Genomic DNA, 21196 nt, shown 5'->3' with positions numbered 1-21196 from the left:
ACAATGTAAATTAGTGAATTAATGATAAGAGATGAGCTTTATTTCAGTGAGAAACATACTTTTAAATTATTTTATTCAAAGTAGTGAATATTCCCATGAACCAAAAGTTTTTAAATTGATATACAGAGAAATAGCAGTTTGCTCATACAATAAACTTCCTAACTCTAACTCTGCTTTTACTTCAGAAAGTAACGTCTTTAAAACTAACGTCATTTCGACTTCTAATTCTCAAGGTTTCTTTTAAATGTCTTACATTTCAGAGAATATTTACTTTTTTCTTTCTTTTTGGTTTCTGCATTTCTCTTTTTTCTACTGCAATTTTCCACCTTTTGTGCAATTGTGAACAAGGTAACGAAACGCCTCCCTTCCTCAGGAACATCTACTATCTTCATGCTTTCTCAAACTTCCAGCAATCACAGTTTCTCTTGGAGTGAATAAGGTGACTTCCTTTCTTAATGTACCAACTTGCTTGCATTCTCATTTGCTTGACACCATTTTCTGATTCTTTATGAAAAATTCTCATGACTCATCTTTATATCTTCTATTTGATACTTAAGAATATTTTGCCATTTTCCTTTAATCATTTGTTCACCTTCTCAATTGTCACAATGGAGAATCAAAAACCTGGACTGTAGGTCTGTAGTCCCACTGGTTCCTGGTACACAGTAGAAGCCACAGCGTGTTAGAGCTAGTCTGTTCATTAAGATAGGAATGTTTTGCACAAATTTCTCTTTGTTCAGTACACTCAGAGTACCGGAACAACTCTCAGAGGTGTTCACCAAAAGGATGGTAAGGTTTACTAATCAAACCATATTGCCTTCATCTACCGCATAACTTACCAGTGTCATTTCAAAAACTCAAGTTTGCCACGTACTACTAATGTCTGTATTCTACCATGAAAACAATTCAATGTGAGGTGGAGACTTTCTTAGGTCTTTAAGTGTATTCATTTAAATGTTATGCATTTGCTATAGTATAATCATGTGTATTTTGGGCCAGAAGAGTAGTCTTATAGGAAATGATTTTTTTTCTTCCTACATTTTTATCACCAGGTAGGTTACCAATCTTTAAATGCTTTAAGTATCTTTACCTGACTATTACAGAGCAATCTAAGCTGTAAAAAGGCATCTGATTCATTATCCACCAGACCTTCAGTCAGACCTCTTCTTTTACGAACATTCTCAGATGAATCTAATATATTTTAACAGGTACCTAGTGTTACAACAAGTGGGCTGGCTTTAAAGAAACAGATTAACAGCATTATAAAGAAAAAATGAAAATATCACTCTCTAAATTTTCTCTGCTGTTGGTGTGGTGAACTTTATACTATTCTTTGAAAAAATATAAAGATGCATTACTTGGAATATGGGGAAATACATATTTTAAATTTGCTAAGCCCCAAAATAAAATTTTATGCATTTTCCAGAGCTGAAGAGTAATATAATATATTTAATTTGTAAGGGGCATGTTTTCATGGCATCACATGAAAATGCTTGTTACCACTGATCAGGAAATATAATTGGATTTTAAAAGATCATTTGGAAAATTAAAAATAAATATTCCAAAATTGCATCTGTATAATATCAAGTCAGTTTTAGTATTGCATGTTCTTTTGGGAATTATGTGGAAATAATTCAGTGTGTCTGCACCTCCATGTGCTATGTCTGTGTTTGCAGGTATATATTTATGTCTTTGTAAATGTCTGATCCCCAAGTGTATGGTAATGAACCAATCTACTCTAATCACTTTTTGTAGTGTCAAGTTTTATTCAAGCTAAGTATTTCAACTTTCGGAGGTGAAAGCTTTCCTAGCCATTCAGGGGGATGCTAGCCTAATGATTTAGAATGCATCATAATTATTTTTTCCAAAAGTGAGTAAATTCATCATATAACATGTTATTTCATTTACCTCCCTCCCCCAAAAAAAAAATTGGAAGGAATTGATATGCCATGGGAGGAATTCCTCTATGTGTATTCTGTTTCCCACTGCAGAGGCCTCTATCACCCCAGGCCTTTCAAGGTGTTTTATCCATCCATGGACGTTTAAAGTACTTCATGAATGAGTTTTACAAATTTGTCAGCTTAGAAACAATTCCACACAGCTTAGGGCAGGGCATCTTTCATGCACACATAAAAATTAATGATCATCATGAATGACATTGCACATCAGTTCACTTTGATGCTAACAATTGTGAGGCCACTTCATAGGCCCATTTTTTGATCAGCTATCAGCTTCCCTACCCTTCAGCACAGGATAAAAATTGAGCTAAAAGATTGAATCCATTGGTTCTTCTATCTCCTACAGTTCATCACAGTCTGTATCTGCAGTGTTATTTTGGGAGGCAACTCATTTTGTCTCAGTCTACCTCCTTTTACCCAGTTGGAGTGACTCAGTTCAGTCGCTCGGTCATGTCCGACTCTTTGCAATGCCATGGACTGCAGCATGCCAGGCCTTCCTGTCCATCACCAACTCCGGAGTTTACTCACACTCATGTCCATTGAGTCGATGATGCCATCCAAAATATTTTCCCTCAGTAATGAATCTGCTTCCCAGTAGCCTTCAAAGTCTTTGACCATCTTGTCCCAGATAGCCATGTCCTAAGTTGTGTGGTGTATTTTAGTGAATTTTTTATCCCCCTGGATTGCTTTACTTAGCTTGGTCTGTGGTTTGGGAGACTAGGCTGGGTAGCAGACATTGCTACTGCTTTTGGTCTCTCCAGGGCCTTAACTCCTACAGTGTTAAAGCTAAGTAAGGTTTTGTTTTGTTTTGTTTTTTTCAAAAACGATTGTTTTATTTTTAAAGTAATTATTTCTTCTAGGAATATATTTTCATATTACATTATTTATTCTCCAAGGAAAAGAAATCTGGCAATTAGTTTAGCCACCGAGTTTGTCCCTTGTTTGTTAAGGAAACTGCCTGACTCCTTATATAAGTTCTTATGTGAATGTCAGCCTTATTTTGGTTAACGTCAACTTGCCCCTGCTACCTGAAGAACTAATGTGAGAATGTGTGTGTGTGCCAAGTTGCTTCAGTCATTTCTGACTCTTTGCGACCCTATGGACTATAACCCACCGGACTCCTCTGTCCGTGGAATTCTCCAAGCAAGTATACTGGAGTGGGTTGCCATGCGCTTCTCCAGGGGATCTTCCCAGCCCAGGGATCGAACCTGCATCTCTTACATCTCCTGTATTGGCAAACAGGTTCTTTACCACTAGCGCTACCTGGGAAGCCCCCAGTATAAGAAAATGAAACATCAAAAGAAATGGAAGGTATTCTACAGGACTTCTAGTCCATGCATGGCAAGGGCCCCCCATTACTCAAGTTTTTAAAATTTGAATTTTTGAGTGTTGAATCAAGGTTAGGTTCACCTCCTTGACAATAGGACTTGTACTTCTCCACATACCTGATTTACAGGCACCAATTCTCATGCTGCATCCTAATGATAGCATGTGATAGTGTTTAGAGGATGAAGAATCTAGATTTCTTAGGGTGTTTTCTGTGGTTTCTTTTCTAAAAAGGTAAAGAATAAGGAAAACAGAAGAGTCAATTGACTCATAGATACATGATCTATCCGAAAAAAATTAACTTAGGTATTATAGAGAGGAAACATGTTTCTTTAAGTAAAAGTGCTTTCTTAACAATCTTTCAAAACTGAATATTAGAGTTTGTCTTAATTAACAACCAAAAACCAGTGATCAGTTCATTCATTCATCATGTCCTGAGCACTTGCTGTGTGCCAGACACTGGACTGGGTGCTAGAGACAAAAAGTTAAATAAAACATCCCTGTTTTCATGGGGGTGGGGCTCACAGCTAGAAGGGATCCTAGTCAGCTAAGCCTCTGCTGTCCTAGTGGTAACAGTTCTTAGGAGAACCCTGGAGCAATCCAAAAGCAAAAAGCAAGTCTGAATCTATTCAGCTGACAGATGAAGAAAAGATTAAAAACTGGCTATTGTGTCACTTTCTTCCCCAAGCATGTGAATAAAACTTGGCAGCTTTTTAAAGACAATTGGTGTACTCTCATAACAAAATTTACTACATGATTTATTTTTTTAAGTGCTAAACAGATGGTTTCACATTATTATTAAAATTAATGTTTTAACTCCGTATATTTTACATCTTTCAGAATCCGAATCTTGAACTGCCTATGTTATTGTCCTACAAGCATATTGACAGTGGTTACAGATAAAAGAGAAAGCATGAAGAAACAACTTCAAAAAGTTATCATCTCAGGATACTTGATATGCAACTAACTAAACCACTATCTTATGTCTGAGGTTCAGAATAAATGTCCAGTAAAATACCAAATGACTCTCTTAAGCATTTATAATTATTATAAGTAGCCATTATGGCCAAAGCTCTAAGTTATGAATTATATGAAAGTTGAAAGCAAGAATATATAGAATTTCTGGCTTTAGATAGAATAACTATCAAATGGGTGCTTTTTTAACCCATGAACTCTGTGAATGGATTTAAATATGATAGAATAAAGTAGAAGTCATGCAATGGTAATGAACAGATTTTGCTAAACTTACTTTTTTGCCTGGCAAAAGAAATATGCTGTTTGGATCACATTTCTTGTTCCTACTGAATGATGATCTTAAATTTTTTCCACATATGAAAGGAATACTTGAAAATATAAAAGAACTAAATCAATGCATCAGATAGTAGGTAATCCTTTCTGTTCACCTACATGCTGATTATCCTTGCCAAAAAGTGCATTGAAAGGTGGAATGTTAACCCTGGGTATTTTTGCAAAAATCAAAAAAAATTATTTATTTTTGTTCTTCTGAATTACACTTAATGGGTGGAAGAATACTAGATTTGAAAAGAAATCATTTCCAGTCACTTCAGTGACCCTCAAAATAGTTAAAGATATAACAGATTTTTCCAATATTAGCTTTACTGGGATCAGAGGTAAAATGGGCAAAACTACAGTTACATTAAAATGGCATCTAAACATCAGTCTTTATAATTTTTTTTGTGGAGAAGAAGGAAGAATAGCTTATTTAAAACTGTTAACAGTTTCTGTTTGAAAGTGGTTGCATCTGTGCACATATGCAGCACTTTTTTTTTTAACTTGGCAATTTGGGAAGGAGGAAGGGTCCATAACATGACTCTGAACATGAATATTGTCTCTCTTAGCAAACACGGCTAGGGTAATGGTCTAACTCTAAACCACAAGATGCACCTTGGTTAAATCCTCCACTTACTGGACTAGGGGGAGGTTATAGCCTCCTAAGGAGCTCACTTAAAACATAAAAATAAATGTGATATGTCTTTATTAAATGTTAAAATTAAACATACACTTTTTTTTGGATATAAATGACTACATTTGACTCCTAGATTGAAATGGTCTTTTAAAAGGTATTTTTGTTCCAGTTTCCATTTTTGGTTGTCTTTCTGGCATGCCTGTACTATTATTAGTGTTTATATTGTACCCTGATTTGGAAAAGTATTAGATTCAGTCTATACCAATGTATTTATAAAGTCCATATGACATATTTGATTCTTCCACTTACATTTTGTGTTAATGTTTAGGTATAATTTTTCTTAAATTCTCGAAAGGACATTTCAGTTATCAGAAGCCCTTCCATCATTACTGACCCTTTTTCATTATTTCATTTGTTACCATCTATCAGTATTATTTTTGAGTATTTGTTAGGTGTCATCATGCCTTCCTAAGTGTGCTGTGTTTTAGTAGCCTAGTATTTGAAGTAGTCTGCTGGAAACCAAGTCAGTATATTCTCTACCTATTCCAAAGAGCTAAAAATCAGAGCCAGGAAAGCTTTTGATGTTTTGTTGTTGTTCTTGTGTTTATAATTATTGCTGTATTATTATTGTTGTTTTACATAAGAATTATAGAGACTGTGAATACAAAGAGCCCACCTTAACTAGAGAGCCTTGTTTAATGCAGACTATTGGAGGTTTGACATAATCAAAATATCTAAGGTAGCAGAAGTATAACTGGTGGCATGTAAAATTCCTTGCAACCTGGAAGAAAGATAAGTAAGGGGGATGTAAAGTCTGTCTTATAAGGTACACATTACACTGCAGCTCAAATTCACGATGACAGTGATGTGTGATATGGCCTAGATTCTTGAAAGGGACCTGACTTGACTTTTTTAAAGATAGATATTTTATTAATGAGCTAAAAAAAAGGGTTGGCGTGAGGTTAGCAGAAGTAAGCCATCCAGTATTCCTATCACTACAATCTAACCACCTTATTTTGTGCCAGAGAAACTGATAAAATGTAATAATAGGATCATATACCCATCATTTGAATAATTTTGAACTACAAACTGTCCTTATAGTTTTCATAACTGTTGTCCATTGTTTGAGGATGTTAGTACTAAACTGAAAACATAAATTCCATATCTACCACATTTACACCAGCAACAGTATAAAATGTAAGCCTAAATTTGCAAAATTCATAATAATTTAGTGACAGAATTTTTTAATAACATGCAGTATATATAAATGCAGATTTTATGCAAGTGTTGACAAAATCATTTTTCAGCTTTCAAAATTGGACTGCAATATTACATTTTTCACTTCAGCAATTTTTTACATCATTGCTTTCTATAATGAATGTGAATGCCATCTTTTATGAATGCAACTTGCCTTTTTCATTGAAGAAATTTTGTTTGATGTAATCAATAAACTTTGGTATGATATAATTGACATTTTCAGTCTCTTTTTTGTAAAGGTCTGTTTAACATAAAAGTAATATGGAAGAAATTTGGTGATAGGAAATAAGTTTCTTATTTCTGCTTTGCCTGTACAGCTCACAAAAGATTGACCATTTCTGCATACAAACTGGCATTTGAGGGCAGAACTAATTTTGGGACGTTCTGATATTTGGGAGTTCTGAATAAGGCTGGATCTGGTTGCTGTATACAGAAAAGTCCAGCTAAATCAGCAAATATGTATTGCTAGGTTGCTGTGTGCTAGGCAGTATCCACTTGTTGGACGTTGTGCGATATATGGTCCACGTCTGCATACCATTGAAATCATTTCTTTTTTTAATATTGATTTATTTATTTGGCTGCACTGGGTCTTAGTTGCAGCACATTGGATCTTTAGTTGTGGCATGCAGGATCTGACTCCCTGACCCAGGATGGAACCCGGACCCCTGCATTGGGAGTGTGGAGTCTTAGCACTGGACCACCAGAGAAGTTCCTGAAATCATTTGATTCTTAAGTAGCCAAAGATGCAGGGATTTTACAATAGAGTGTGTGTGTGTGTGTGTGTGTACATCTTTCTCTCCCTCGCACCCCTCCCCCTCCCTTCCTTCCCTCTGTTGTTGCTCAGCCTGCCTCTACTGCCTTGTGAGTGTCCCTTTTCCTTGAAAAACCCTGCTTTCCTTGACTCCTAAGAAACTAGTCACCTGGGTAGCTGGTTTCATTACATTTGTACACTTCCGTCTCTGTATTTTTATCATCTTTTAATCCTGTTAGTCTTTGACCTACGTTGAGAAAATGCATTTCCTCTTTTGTTGTTGTTAAGTGGGAAATGTGCTCTATGAGGAGGTGAGACACAAGTTCAAGTTTCAGCTTTGCCACTAAGAGCCATTTCCCTCGATCCTCTTTTCTCTCACCTGTAAAGTGGTGTCTTGGGGGTGAGGGGAGAGCAAATGAGGTAAAAGATCAGCATATGAGGTAAAAGATCATAATTGCTTTGTAAAATGGCATTTACTAGCCAGAGAAATGCATTGGTATTTTTATATTAAGGGGTTTTGTTGATGCTTTGACACTTGTAATCAATAGTTGTTATTTACCAAATTTTCATACATGTGTCTTAGATTCTTTCTACCTTCTTGGAGTTAGTCTGTTTAGGTTTCCTTCCCTTCCCCCATCCAGCCTGGTAAGGCACTGCCTCACTGTGGAGTCTGCCCAGGATTGGCCAGTGAAGTAAGTATTGTGACGGACTGAGTAGTTTGGCCCCTTCAGTAAGAAGCAATGCAAAGGTTAGGGGCTGAGGTTATCACTATGGTTATTCAGTGAATGTGTCCGCGACTGAAGTGCTGGGTGCATACTAACGAAGCTTGAAAGCCTGAGTTCTGGGAATAGTTGTCAGGAAAATGAGGGGCTTAATTATTTCACAGCATTTTTTATTTGACACATTTTTCCAGCAACGGATGGGTAAGGAAATGTGACCTCAGTTCCTAGTATGTGGACCTACTGTGAAAAAGCACTGCTGTGTAGAGCAAAAAAGTCCTCATCCTATGGGCAGGCCACTGGCTGATCAGTGCCCCTCTTGGTGGAGCAGAATTCCTGCTAGCCATGGGTCTTTGGCCTTGGCTCTTTGGGTAGGGAAAGGCAACAGATGTTCATAGTTAAAATGCCTGCTGCTTCTTTGATCTCTTCATCAATTTGTTAAGACAGATTTCCTACCAGTAAAGTCACTAAATTCCTAGCTCATCATATAAGCTAACACTTAAGCAGCATTTACTATGTGTCAGGCACTGTTCCACTGACTTTACATATATTCACTCCTTTAGTAATCCCCACAACCCTATGAAATAGGTATTAACACTTTTTTGATATCAGCTATGAGACAGCATCAGACCCAAACTGAGGGCTATTCTACACTTTAACTGGCTTGTAATCATCAACATTATTAACATGATTAAAGACCAAGACCCAGGGATGCCCAGATAAAGGAAAGGAAGATGATAACAAGTGCAGCATGTGATCCTCAGATCCTGGACCAGAAATTGGGACATTGGTGGGGTAATTGGTGAAGTTTGTGATATATAGGTTATATCAATGTTAATTTCCTGATTTTTAAAATTTTGCTGTGATTGTATATATTTGGGGGGATCTGAGTGGAGAGTATGTATATGAGAATTCTTTGCACTGTTTTTGCAGATTATTTCGAAATCATAATTTGAAAAATAAAGCTAGAACATAACGAAGCATACAGATATTAATGGGAGAAGGCATTGAGCTGACTCTAGAAGACTATAATTTATTAACAAATATCTGCATCGCACTTTACAGAATGTTTTTAACATACTTCATTTAATCTTCACAGCAGCTCTGTGTAGAGATTAATCATGAGACTCTGTATTCTTACAGATAAAGAAACTGAGGCTCAGATAAGTTAATTATCTTGTCCCTGGGCCCTCAGGACTGAACCTAGGTCTGATCCATGTGTTTTCTGCTACTCTACCCTGCAGTCTGTCTAGCACTTCTCAAGCATATCTGCTGGCGTCTACAAAAATTAAAGAGGAAATTCCTGAAGTCAGTTTTCCTGTGGGCCCATCTGCATGCAATGGTCTAACCCAAATCAGACCATGAACAAGAGTCATGCCAATGCCCTTAATGTTGAGGCAAGTGCCCTCAGAATACCCCAGGCTAGGATTTCTCTTTCATCTAAATTGATTTTGTACTGGGTTTCCCTCAAGTACTGCTTTTTCAGGTGGTTCTTGAGGCAAGTTTGATCTTTCTAACCCAGCTTCCCCCGCCTCATCTGAGTGAGAACACAAATTGTTGTTAAGTCCCTCAGTCATGTCTGACTCTCTGCAACCCCATGGACAGCAGCACGCCAGGCTTTGTATCCTTCACTATCTCCCAGAGTGTGCTCAAACTCAGGTCCATTGAGTCAGGTGATACCATCCAACCATCTCATCCTGTGTTGCCCCCTTCTCTTTCTGACCTCAATCTTTCCCAGCATCAGGGTCTTTTCCAGTGAGTCAGCTCTTCACTTCAGGTGGCCAGAGTATTAGAGCTTCAACATCAGTCCTTCCAATGAATATTCAGGGCTGATTTCCTTTAGGATTAACTGGTTTGATATCCTTACAATCCAAGGGACTCTCAAGAGTCTTCTTCAGCTGCTGCTGCTAAGTCGCGTCAGTCGTGTCTGACTCTGTGACCCCATAGACGGCAGCCCACCAGGCTCTGCCGTCCCTGGGATTCTTCAGGCAAGAACACTGGAGTGGGTTGCCATTTCCTTCTCCAGTGCATGAAAGTGAAAAGTGAAAGTAAAGTCGCTCAGCTGTGTCTGACTCTTCACAACTCCATGGACTGCAGCCTGCCAGGCTCCTCCGTCCATGAGATTTTCCAGGCGAGAGTACTGGAGTGGGGTGCCATTGCCTTCGCTTCAGCACCGCAGTTCAAAAGCATCAATTCTTCAGCACTCAAACTTCCTTACAGTCCAACTTTCACATCTATACATGATTACTGAAAAAACCATAGCTTTGACTATAGGGACCTTTGTCAGCAAAGTGATGCCTCTGCTTTTTAATATGCTGTCTAGGTTTGTCACAGCTTTTCTTCCAAGGAGCAAGCGTCTTTTTTAATTTCATGGCTGCAGTCACCATCCACAGTGATTTTGGAGCCCAAGAAAATAAAGTGTCACTGTTTCTGCTTTTTCCTCATCTATTTGCCATGAAGTGAAGGGGCCAGATGCCATGATCTTAGTTTTTTGGATGTTGAGTTTTAAGCCAGCTTTTTCACTTTCCTGTTTTCACCCTCATCAAAAGGCTCTTCAGTTCCGCTTCGCTTTCTGCCATTAGAGAATGCAAGTAACCCCTTTCAATTTAATAATGAGACATCAAGCTAGCCACCTGGTATCTAAAATATGTACATCACTTAAAGAATGTGGGAATATTGAAGGCACTGTCCATCTCAAATGATTCTACCCCACTCCTAGCAAAAAGTCTGGCTAAAATAATTGTTATTTCCCAAACTGGGTTGTATGAAGCATTAGAGTCCTGGGTAATGTTATTAGAAAATCCTTAAAAGAGAGCACTCTCTGGTTAAATAACTTTGGGAAGTTCTGTGTATGACTGCCCTAAGTTACAACTCTGTAAGAACTCTAATATTAAACCCATTTGACAACCCACTCCAAACACTAGACCAAGGAAACCTTTTTGCATAGACCATCTAACGTGGAATTCATCATCAGACATCAGTTTTCCATGGAACACTCTTTTGTTCCCACTCAGTTGATGGAGTTCATTTTCAGGATCTGAGAAAGATGTAAATGAAGATAGTTTTCAAGCCAAAATCCTCAGTCAAGCTTCAAAGTAGAAATCAGACCATTCCATGTATTTAAAATGGAGGGAACGTAAAAAGGGAATTGATTACACAAGTGATGGCAGAGGGGCAAATCCAACTGGGGCTCTTTGGATTTTTTTATGGCTTTGACCGTGAGACATGTGGGATCTTAGCTCCCTGACCAGGGATCAAACCTGCACCCCCTGACTTGGAAGGCAAAGTCTTAACCACTAGGCCATCAGGGAAGTCCTCAATTGGGACTCTTTGTAAAGCAGCCGCCCAGAGATTAGAAAGAGTAGGCCTGGTGTGCTACAGTCCATGGGGTCGTGAAGAGTTGGACACAACTTGGTGACTGAACAACAACAGGAGGCCAGAAGCACTCAGGCTGAGGGGACAAGGAGAAGGTGGAGATCCTGGATCCTGGGGTCTGGTCCACTTGGCAGAAACAGGAATGATGGTAGACCTACCTGGAGCAGTGGGCCCTAACTGGGCCCACACAAGCATCAACCACCGTTGGAGACACAGCCTGAGGTACAAATGCCTTGGCTTCTCCCGCCTGCCCCACAGCCTCCAGCTGGTGCCTGCCATAGGTTCCTTGAGAAGCGGCTTGATGGGGTCACTCCCCATTATCACAGAACAGCAGAGCAGAAAGTTGGAGAAATGCCTCTAATCTGAACTCACTTCTGTAAAGCATTTTGTGTGAGTCATATGATTTTATGGATACATAATTAATGGAGTAGAAGGCCTTTGTATAATACAGCCTTCTCAATTAGTAATAATAAAGACACTGTAGCATAAATACTAAAGCTAAATGAAGGAGTAAGCATATCTAGATAAATTCACCTATATCACATTCCAAATTCAAGAAAAATTCACAAGGGGTCTCAATAAAAAGCTGCAATCAACAAAGGGAATAATTTTCCCTCTATGTGTCTGCCTAAATAAAATATGAACTCACTCTCTGAAGCATGTAGAACAAGGTTTCTGCCCCTCTCCACTCACTTAAGTGCTAACTGGTGAGCCTGCAGAAGGGGTTATTTTGTGGTGCACATGTGTACACGTGTGTGTATTTCAGTCTGCTCTGGCCCTTTCTCTTTTATAGCTGCCAGCCTGGAGTCTGCTCTGTTCTTTTCTCCATTCCTGGATCTTCTGTGCAATAAGCTCACTGGGGACAGGAAGCCATATTGGAAGGGTGACTTCAGTTTTCCAGCCAGTGAAGTCTCTTGACTACATGGATCAATTCAATTCAGGGATGTCATTTCCACCGCAAGCTGAACCAAGTTTTAAAATGCAGCTTTGCAAATAATAGATGGCTATTTTGTCTGCTTTAGGCACTTCTGTGTTCTTAATGCCCAGAGCAATTCTGGGACCAGAGATCCTGGTTAACAAATACATAACAAATGAACCAGTGTGTTTTATCCCTGACTGACTGATGCCTGAGCCTATTGCTCAACCGGCTGGAACTCCCAAGGGAGAGAGATGACAAGATGGGGTAGGAGTGTTCTTTGCATCTTCCCCTTTGCCTTATCCATATTCAAACTGATAGCCAACCCCAGTTTACAACTTTAAGAAGTATATAGTACCAAAAGCTGCACAGGTTTTGGCTTTTGTGTTCCAAAGGCAGATCTTTAAGAAGAATATAGAAGGTTTGCAGAGGAGAGGACAAAGGGGAGTCTTGGCCATAGAGTGTCTTGAGGAGGAGACGTGGGAAAGGAGTCTTGGAGTGCAAAGGGCAGGCAAGACCTATGCTTTCCTGCAAAGCAGCAACAGCCAAGTGCCTCTAGGCAGACAGGATCCCAGCCAGCCAGTCTTGGCAGACAATTCCAAGCCTCCACATGGCAAGAGCCAGGTGAGTTGCTGGCTGTAGGAGACATCATGTAGATCAGATGATGGATCTCTGCAGTGTAAGTGTGGATGATGAGTGAGAACCACATAGGTACCCTTGTCTGTCTCCAAAACCTTAGCATTAGCTCCAAGAACATAGAACAGCCCTGAGGAGGGGGACCCACTGAAGGACAGTTTTCATTCATTCACTCACATTGATTTATGCAGCCTGGCAAGATGGGAACTAGGCAGGGTTACAGATTTAATTGAATTGACTTTTAAAATATATTTACTGAGCACTTCCCCTTGAGTTTGCTATATTTCCTTAACAACTACCTTTCACATTATTTTTAAGCATTTTCTCCTTCATCCTGCACTGTCAAATTTCTACATAGTTAGATTTTCTAAATAGCTGCAGTTTACTTATTTAAGCACCAAAACTTTCTTTAGTGGAAGTCTTTCCAGTGTGCTGCACTGTTCTCTGCATCCATATACAGAAGGCACCAGCTACCACGTTACTTTCCATTGATGGCACTGGGTCATCGTTATGGAGATCCAGCACAGTGCCGTACTGGAAGCACGATGGTTCCTGTATTTGTGCCATGCTGTCAGCTACAGCTATTTTTGTAATGTGTCAGTCAGTTCAGTCACTCAGTCATGTCCGACTCTTTGCTACCCCATGGACTGCAACACTCCAGGCTCCCCTGTCCATCACCAACTCCTGGAGCTTGCTCAAGCTCCTGTCCATTGAGTCGGTGATGCCATCCAACCATCTCATCCTCTGTTGTCCCCTTCTCCTCTTTCCTTAAATCTTTCCCATCATCAGGGTCTTTTCCAGTGAGTCAGTTCTTTCCATCAGGTGGCCAAAGTATTGGAGTTTGTGACGTGTATAGATCTAAAACTGCTCTCTTCCTCTTAACTTTCCCCACCGATTTTTAAGATTTTATTTACTTATTTATTTTTGGCTGAGCTGGGTCTTCATTGCTGCGTGGGCTTTTCTCTAGGTGCAGTGAGCAGGGGCTATCTTCATTGCAGTGCGTGGGCTTCTCCTTTGCAGTGGCTTCTCTTGTTGCAGAGCACAGGCTCTAGGCATGCAGGCTTCAGCAGTTGTGGCTCCCAGGCTCTAGAGCACAGGCTCAGTAGTTGTGGCACATGGGCTTAGTTGTCCTCCTGCAGGTGGGATCTTCCTGGAGCAGGCCTGGAACCCGTTTCTCCTATTTGGCGGGCAGATTCTTAATCACTGAACCAACAGAGAAGTCTCCCACCAATTCCTTTTTAAGTGACAACAACATGTAACTGACTAGAAATGCAGATGAATAAGTGGGTCAGAACTTGACATGCCTGGATCTCAAACTCTACTGAGCTTTCCAGACAAGGGCCCACTCACCATCCCAAGGCCTCCAGAATCATGTAAAATCTCCTTGGTTCAAGACCTTCCTCCAGGCCTCTCCAACCTGTTTCTGAGTGGTGCCCCTCTTCTGTGGAATTCTAAGGAGCTGGAACTTGCTGTCCCATTTGTGTTCCCTTTTTGTACAAGCTCCACAGGAGGCTGCTACTCTTTCCTGCTTTCACTTCCATGCTTCCAAGTCCAGCCACCCCAGCTGTCCCAGGTTCCCAGGGGGCCACCAATCAGCCCTCTCGCTGGCCCTTCTCTTCATAGAGGAAGACCAGGCATTGCAGATGCAATGATGAGAAAAAGGCCCTTTTTTTTTCTGAATTATGTTTATAGATGTTTTAAATGCATAGACTTTGGCATAACTATTTGCATGTCTCAGAAGCATTCTGATTTTTGGTGTGTTTGAGATAATTAATATTGCATGAAAAATGATTCAAATGGGTATATCTTTACTTTTCTCCTTTGCTTTTTGTTTCTCTTCTTTTCACAGCTGCTTGTAAGGCCTCCTCAGACAGCCAGTTTGCTTTTTGCATTTATTTTCCATGGGGATGGTCTTGATCCCCGTCTCCTGTACAATGTCACGAACCTTCGTCCATAGTTCATCAAGCACTCTGTCTATCAGATATAGTCCCTTAAATCTATTTCTCACTTCCACTGTATAATCGTAAGGGATTTGATTTAGGTCATACCTGAATGGTCTAGTGGTTTTCCCAACTTTCTTCAGTTTAAGTCTGAATTTGGCAATAAGGAGTTCATGATCTGAGCCACAGTCAGCTCCCGGTCTTGTTTTTGCTGCTTGTATAGAGCTTCTCCATCTTTGGCTGCAAAGAATATAATCAATCTGATTTCGGTGTTGACCATCTGGTGATGTCCATGTGTAGAGTCTTCTCTTGTGTTGTTGGAAGAGGGTGTTTGCTATGACCAGTGCGTTCTCTTGGCAAAACTCTATTAGCCTTTGCCCTGCTTCATTCTGTACTCCAAGGCCAAATTTGCCTGTTACTCCAGGTGTTTCTTGGCTTCCTACTTTTGCATTCCAGTCCCCTTTAATGAAAAGGACATCTTTTGGGGGTATTAGTTCTTAAAGGTCTTGTAGGTCTTCATAGAACCATTCAACTTCATCTTCAGCATTACTGGTTGGGGCATAGACTTGGATTACTGTGATATTGAAAGGTTTGCCTTGGAAACGAACAAAGATCATTATGTTGTTTTTGAGACTGCATCCAAGTACTTCATTCTGGACTCTTTTGTTGACTATGATGGCTACTTCATTTCTTCTAAGGGATTCTTGCCCACAGTAGTAGATAAAATGGTCATCTGAGTTAAATTCACCCATTCCAGTCCATTTTAGTTCACTGATTCCTAAAATGTCGATGTTCACTCTTGCCATCTCCTGTTTGACCACTTCCAATTTGCCTTGATTCATGGATATAACATTCCAGGTTAATATGCAATATTGCTCTTTACAGCATTGGACCTTGCTTCCATCACCAGTCACTTCTACAACTGGGTGTTGTTTTTGCTTTGGCTCCATCCCGTCATTCTTTCTGGAGTTATTTCTCCACTGATCTCCAGTAGCATATTGGGCACCTATCGACCTGGGGAGTTCCTCTTTTAGTGTCCTGCCTTTTCATACTGTTCATGGGGTTCTCAAGGCAAGAATACTGAAGTGGTCTGCCATTCCCTTCTCCAGTAAGAATTTTTCTTCAAGAAAATTAGAGATACCAAGGGAACATTTCATGCAAAGATGGGCTCAATAAAGGACAGAAATGGTATGGACATAACAGAAGATATTAAGAGGAGGTGGCAAGAATACACAGAAGAACTGTACAAAAAAGATCTTCATGACCCAGATAATAATGATGGTGTGATCACTCACCTAGAGCCAGACATCCTGGAATGTGAAGTCAAGTGGGCCTGAGGAAGCATCACTATGAGCAAAGCTAGTGGAGGTGATGGAATTCTAGTTGAGCTATTTTAAATCCTGGAAGTTGATGCTGTGAAAGTGCTGCACTCAGCATGCCAGCAGTGGCATGGAAAACTTTGGAAAACTCAGCAGTGGCCACAGGACTGGAAAAGGTCAGTTTTCCTTGCAATCCCAAAGAAAGGCAATGCCAAAGAATGCTCAAACTACCACACAACTGCACGCATCTCACACGCTAGTAAAGTAATGCTCAAAATTCTCCAAGTCAGGCTTCAACAGTACGTGAACTGTGAACTTCCAGATGTTCAAGCTGGTTTTAGAAAAAGCAGAGGAACCAGAGATCAAATTGCCAACATCCACTGGATCATCAAAAAAGCAAGAGAGTTCCAGAAAAACATCTATTTCTGCTTTATTGACTATGCCAAAGCCTTTGACTGTGTGAATCACAAGAAACTGTGGAAAATTCTGAAAAAGATGGGAATACCACACCACCTGACCCCCTTGAGAAATCTGTATGCAGGTCAGGAAGCCACAGTTAGAACTGGATGTGGAACAACAGACTGGTTCCAAATAGGAAAAGGAGTATGTCAAGGCTGTATATTGTCACCCTGCTTATTTAACTTATATGCAGAGTACATCATGAAAAACGCTGGGTTGGATGAAGCACAAGCTGGAATCAAGATTGCCGGGAGAAATATCAATAACCTCAGATATGCAGATGACACCACCCTTATGGCAGAAAGTGAAGAAGAACTAAAGAGCCTCTTGATGAAAGTGAAAGAGGAGAGTGAAAAAGTTGGCTTAAAGCTCAACATTCAGAAATCTAAGATAATGGCATCTGGTCCCATCACTTCATGGGAAATAGATGGGGAAACAGTGTCAGACTTTATTTTGGGGGGCTCCAAAATCACTGCAGATGGTGACTGCAGCCATGAAGTTAAAAGACGCTTACTCCTTGGAAGGAACGTTATGACCAACCTAGACAGCATATTAAAAAGCAGAGACATTACTTTGCCAACAAAGGTCTGTCTAGTCAAGGCTATGGTTTTTCCAGTGGTCATGTATGGATGTGACAGTGGACTATAAAGAAAGCTGAGCACTGAAGAATTGATACTTTTGAACTGTGGTGTTGGAGAAGACTCTTGAGAGTCCCTTGGACTGCAAGGAGATCCAACCAGTCCATCCTAAAGGAAATCAGTCCTGAATGTTCATTGGAAGGACTGATGCTGAAGCTGCAACTCCAATACTTTGGCCTGATGCGAAGAGCTGACTCATTTGAAAAGACCCTGATGCTGGGAAAGATTGAAGGCAGGAGGAGAAGGGGACAACAGAAGATGAGATGGTTGGATGGCATAACCAACTCAATGGACATGAGTCTGAGTCAAGTCTGGGAGTTGGTGATGGACAGGGAGGCCTGGCGTGCTGCAGTCTGTGGGATCCAGAGAGTTGGACATGACTCAGCGACTGAACAAAAACAATGAACAACAATCAACAGTCATTAGATAACTTTTCTCTTGCTTTTATGTTCCACCTGCTGGACCCAATTTTGCCTCCTGGAGCAACACAAAATCAGGTGACTCTGTCTTTGACAAAGCCTTTCACATCTTTTAGGATTGCTATCATGTCATTCACCCCCTTTACAGGATACCCCTCTCTAATGATGTCAAATCATCCTTTGTATGAACAGCTTTCCAAAATGATCACCGTCCTGGTCACTTGCCTCTAACTAGGCTCCCATTCATCCCTGAAATGTGGTACTAAGCACAGAGTGCAATACTCTGGCTATATGGTCGAAAATTTCTTTCCTTGTTCTATTACCTGGTTCTGTTACTGTGGCCCAGGGCAGCATTTGCGTTCTTTATCAGTCACATCTGACTTTTGGCCCAGATATTTTCACGTATACTGTTTTCAAGCCATGTGTCCCTGAATTACTCTCCTGGCACTGGCAGAACAAATTACTACGGACTTCATGGCTTAGTATTGTATACTGTTGTAGCTCTGGAGGCTAGAAGTCTGAAATCAAGGTGTTGACAGGACCACATTGACTCAGAGAATGCTATAAGAATTCTTCCTTATATATTCAGGTGGCCAACAGTAATTGAAACACAAAAAGATAGTCAACATCAATAATCATCAGGGACACTTAAAATCACAATGAGATAGAATGACTATTATCTAAAAGATAAAAAAATAAGTGTTAAATAGGATATACAGAAAAGGGAACCCTCCTACACTGTTGGTAGAAATGGAAATTGGTACAGCAACAGTGGAAGACAGAATAGAGATTCCTGCAAAAATTAAGAATAGAACTACCATATGATCCAGCAATCCCACTCCTGGGCATATATCCAGAAAAGACAAGAACTATAACCTGAAATGATACATGCACCTCTATGTTCATAGCAGCACTATTTACAATAGCCAAGCCATGGAACAACCTAAATGTCCATCAACAGATGAATGAATGAAGAAGATGTGGTGTATATTATCAGTTCAGTTCAGTTGCTCAGTTGTGTCTGACTTTTTGCAACCCCATGGGCTGTAGCACGCCAGGCCTCCCTGTCCATCACCAACTCCCAGAGTTTACTCAAACTCATGCCCATCGAGACAGTGATGCCATCCAGCCATCTCATCCTCTGTCATCCTCTTCTCCTCCAGCCTTCAATCTTTCCCAGCATCAGGGTCTTTTCCAGTGAGGCAGTTCTTCACATCAGGCCAAAGTATTGGAGTTGCAGCTTCAGCATCAGTCCTTCCAATGAACATTCAGGACTGATTTCCTTTAGGATGGACTGGTTGGATCTCCTTGCAGTCCAAGGGACTCTCAAGAGTCTTCTCCAACACCACAATTCAAAAGCATCAATTCTTAAGCACTCAGCTTTCTTTCTAGTCCAACTCTCACATCCATACATGACTACAGGAAAAACCATAGCCTTGACTAGACAGACCTTTGTTGGCAAAGTAATGTCTCTGCTTTTTAATATTATATATATTATATATGTATATATATATGCATATATATGTATTTATATATAATGGAATATATATATATTCCATTTTATATATATATAATGGAATATATATACATATACATATATATGTATGTATATATATACATATACATATATATGTATGTATATATATACATATACATATATATATGTATATATATTCCATTATATATATACATATACATATATATATAATGGAATATACATATACATATATATATGTATGTATATATATACATATACATACATATACATATATATATACATATATATATATGTAATGCTGCTGCTGCTGCTAAGTCGCTTCAGTCGTGTCCAACTCTGTGCGACCCCATAGACGGCAGCCCCTAGGCAAGAATACTGGAGTGTATTGCCTTTTCCTTCTCCAATGCTTGAAAGTAAAAAGTGAAAGTGAAGTCACTCAGTTGTGTCCGACTCTTAGCGACCCCATGGACTGCAGCCTTCCAGGCTCCTCCGTCCATGAATTTTCCAGGCAAGAGTACTGGAGTGGGGTGCCATTGCCTTCTCCGATATATGGAATACATACGTATATATAATGGAATACTCTTCTTCCATTAAAAAGATGAAATCTTGCCATTTTTAACAACATGGATGGTCGTTGAGGGAACTATGTTAAGTAAGTTGTAGGGAGAAAGGCAAATACTGTTTGATTTCCCTCATATGTAGAATATTAAAAAAACAACAACAAGAAACTAAATAAACCAAACAAAAATAAACATATAGATTTAGAGAGCAGAGTAGTGGTTTACCAGTGGGATGGAGATTGGGGGGTGACAGTAAAACAGGTAAAATGAGTCAACTGTATGGTGGATGGATGGTTAAATTTTTGGAGGTGAGCATGCTATAGTGTACAGAAGTGGAAATATAAAGTTGTAAACATGAAACATAACCACTGTTACCACAATGAAAATAAGGTAAAATTGAAAAAAAAAGTGGAAATGACAACTTAAACTTGAAAAGAAGGAAATAAGAATAAAGAAAATTATTCTAAGAGTAGCAACTGCTTTATGATATGATATGATAGACGGGAGCTGAATGTAATGTATAAGGTAGCAGACAATAGTGATCTACACCACTGAAAAATCATGAACTCGACTGTAATTTTATTGTAGGATAAAAATGTCAGAGTCAAATCTCTTGTTTTCAGTACAGTTCAGCAGGATGCGTATTCATGGGAGAAATTCCACTCAAACTTCTCCAATAATTAAACTCATGTGAGCCATCACAGGACAGATGGTTGTGCTATTTAAAACAAATTATAACCTTTAAGGATGAACATGTACTATTGAAATCTAAATATAAATTTGCCTTGAATTTTCATTGAATAGCACGATTGTTTAACAGGTAAAATTGTGAAGACTTCAGAAAGTGGTTTTTATTAAGAATACCTCTTAAATGACAAAAATATTAGGCGAAAATTATTTATATAATTTGTCAATATTTCTGGAAGCTTTTGAAAAGCCTTTTTCTGACATTTAAATTATCTGTTCTGTTGAATAGTTTTGGAACTAGAAAGGAATGACGGATTTTTATCTTGTTTTCTTTTTATGCCTTAAAGTGGGCCTGTATATACAACTTAAATAGCAATTTTAACTTTTTTGTCCATCACTAAAGTGTCATCAAAGGCTGTGAGTAACACTGACCCTCCTTTGGATTATAAAAAATCTTCTGACCATTTGATTGAAAACATTGTCTACTCCAGTATTTAAATTTTAGTGGGTTTTTTTCCATTTTGATTTTCCTTGTGGTATTTAAAATGCGTTTTTGTCTATTTGAAATTTTTAATGATATAACTGTGGAAGAACACATTGTACAAATGTAACCCATTACCCTTATTTTGTGACTAGTTTGATATTGAAATCCAAGATGTGTTTTTTCACACTTATGGGAAATGAGTACACTCTAATTCTTAGTGAAAAAAAAATCAAAATTATCAACAGTATGATCTCAAAATGACTGGGGGGAATGTCATAATATTAATCACGGTGGCCACTAGATAATGGAATTAAGGCTAGGTTTTTT

The 21196-nt window shown here is 39.3% G+C and overlaps 1 protein-coding gene across 6 annotated transcripts in view; it reads left to right on the top strand.

Annotated features, from left to right (window-relative positions):
• The window catches only part of ATP11C (ATPase phospholipid transporting 11C), a 169078-nt gene extending 162404 nt beyond the window's left edge, over positions 1–6674 (top strand). For 2 of the 6 annotated variants that reach the window (XM_070365486.1, XM_070365485.1), the window contains 2 exons: positions 1104–1208; positions 4125–6674. In XM_070365486.1, the coding sequence (XP_070221587.1) occupies positions 1104–1205 (102 nt within the window). In that variant the 3' untranslated portion in view covers positions 1206–1208; positions 4125–6674. Of the gene's footprint in view, positions 1–348; positions 440–1103; positions 1209–4124 lie in introns of those variants that run through there. The other 4 variants (XM_070365487.1, XM_070365489.1, XM_070365488.1 and 1 more) reach the window with 4 other exon arrangements.
• The last annotated feature ends 14522 nt before the right edge of the window (positions 6675–21196 follow it).

Source organism: Bos mutus, chromosome X (genome assembly GCF_027580195.1).
Source record: "Bos mutus isolate GX-2022 chromosome X, NWIPB_WYAK_1.1, whole genome shotgun sequence".
Taxonomy (NCBI): Eukaryota; Metazoa; Chordata; class Mammalia; order Artiodactyla; family Bovidae; genus Bos; species Bos mutus.
This window is presented reverse-complemented; position numbering and strand designations above follow the sequence as displayed.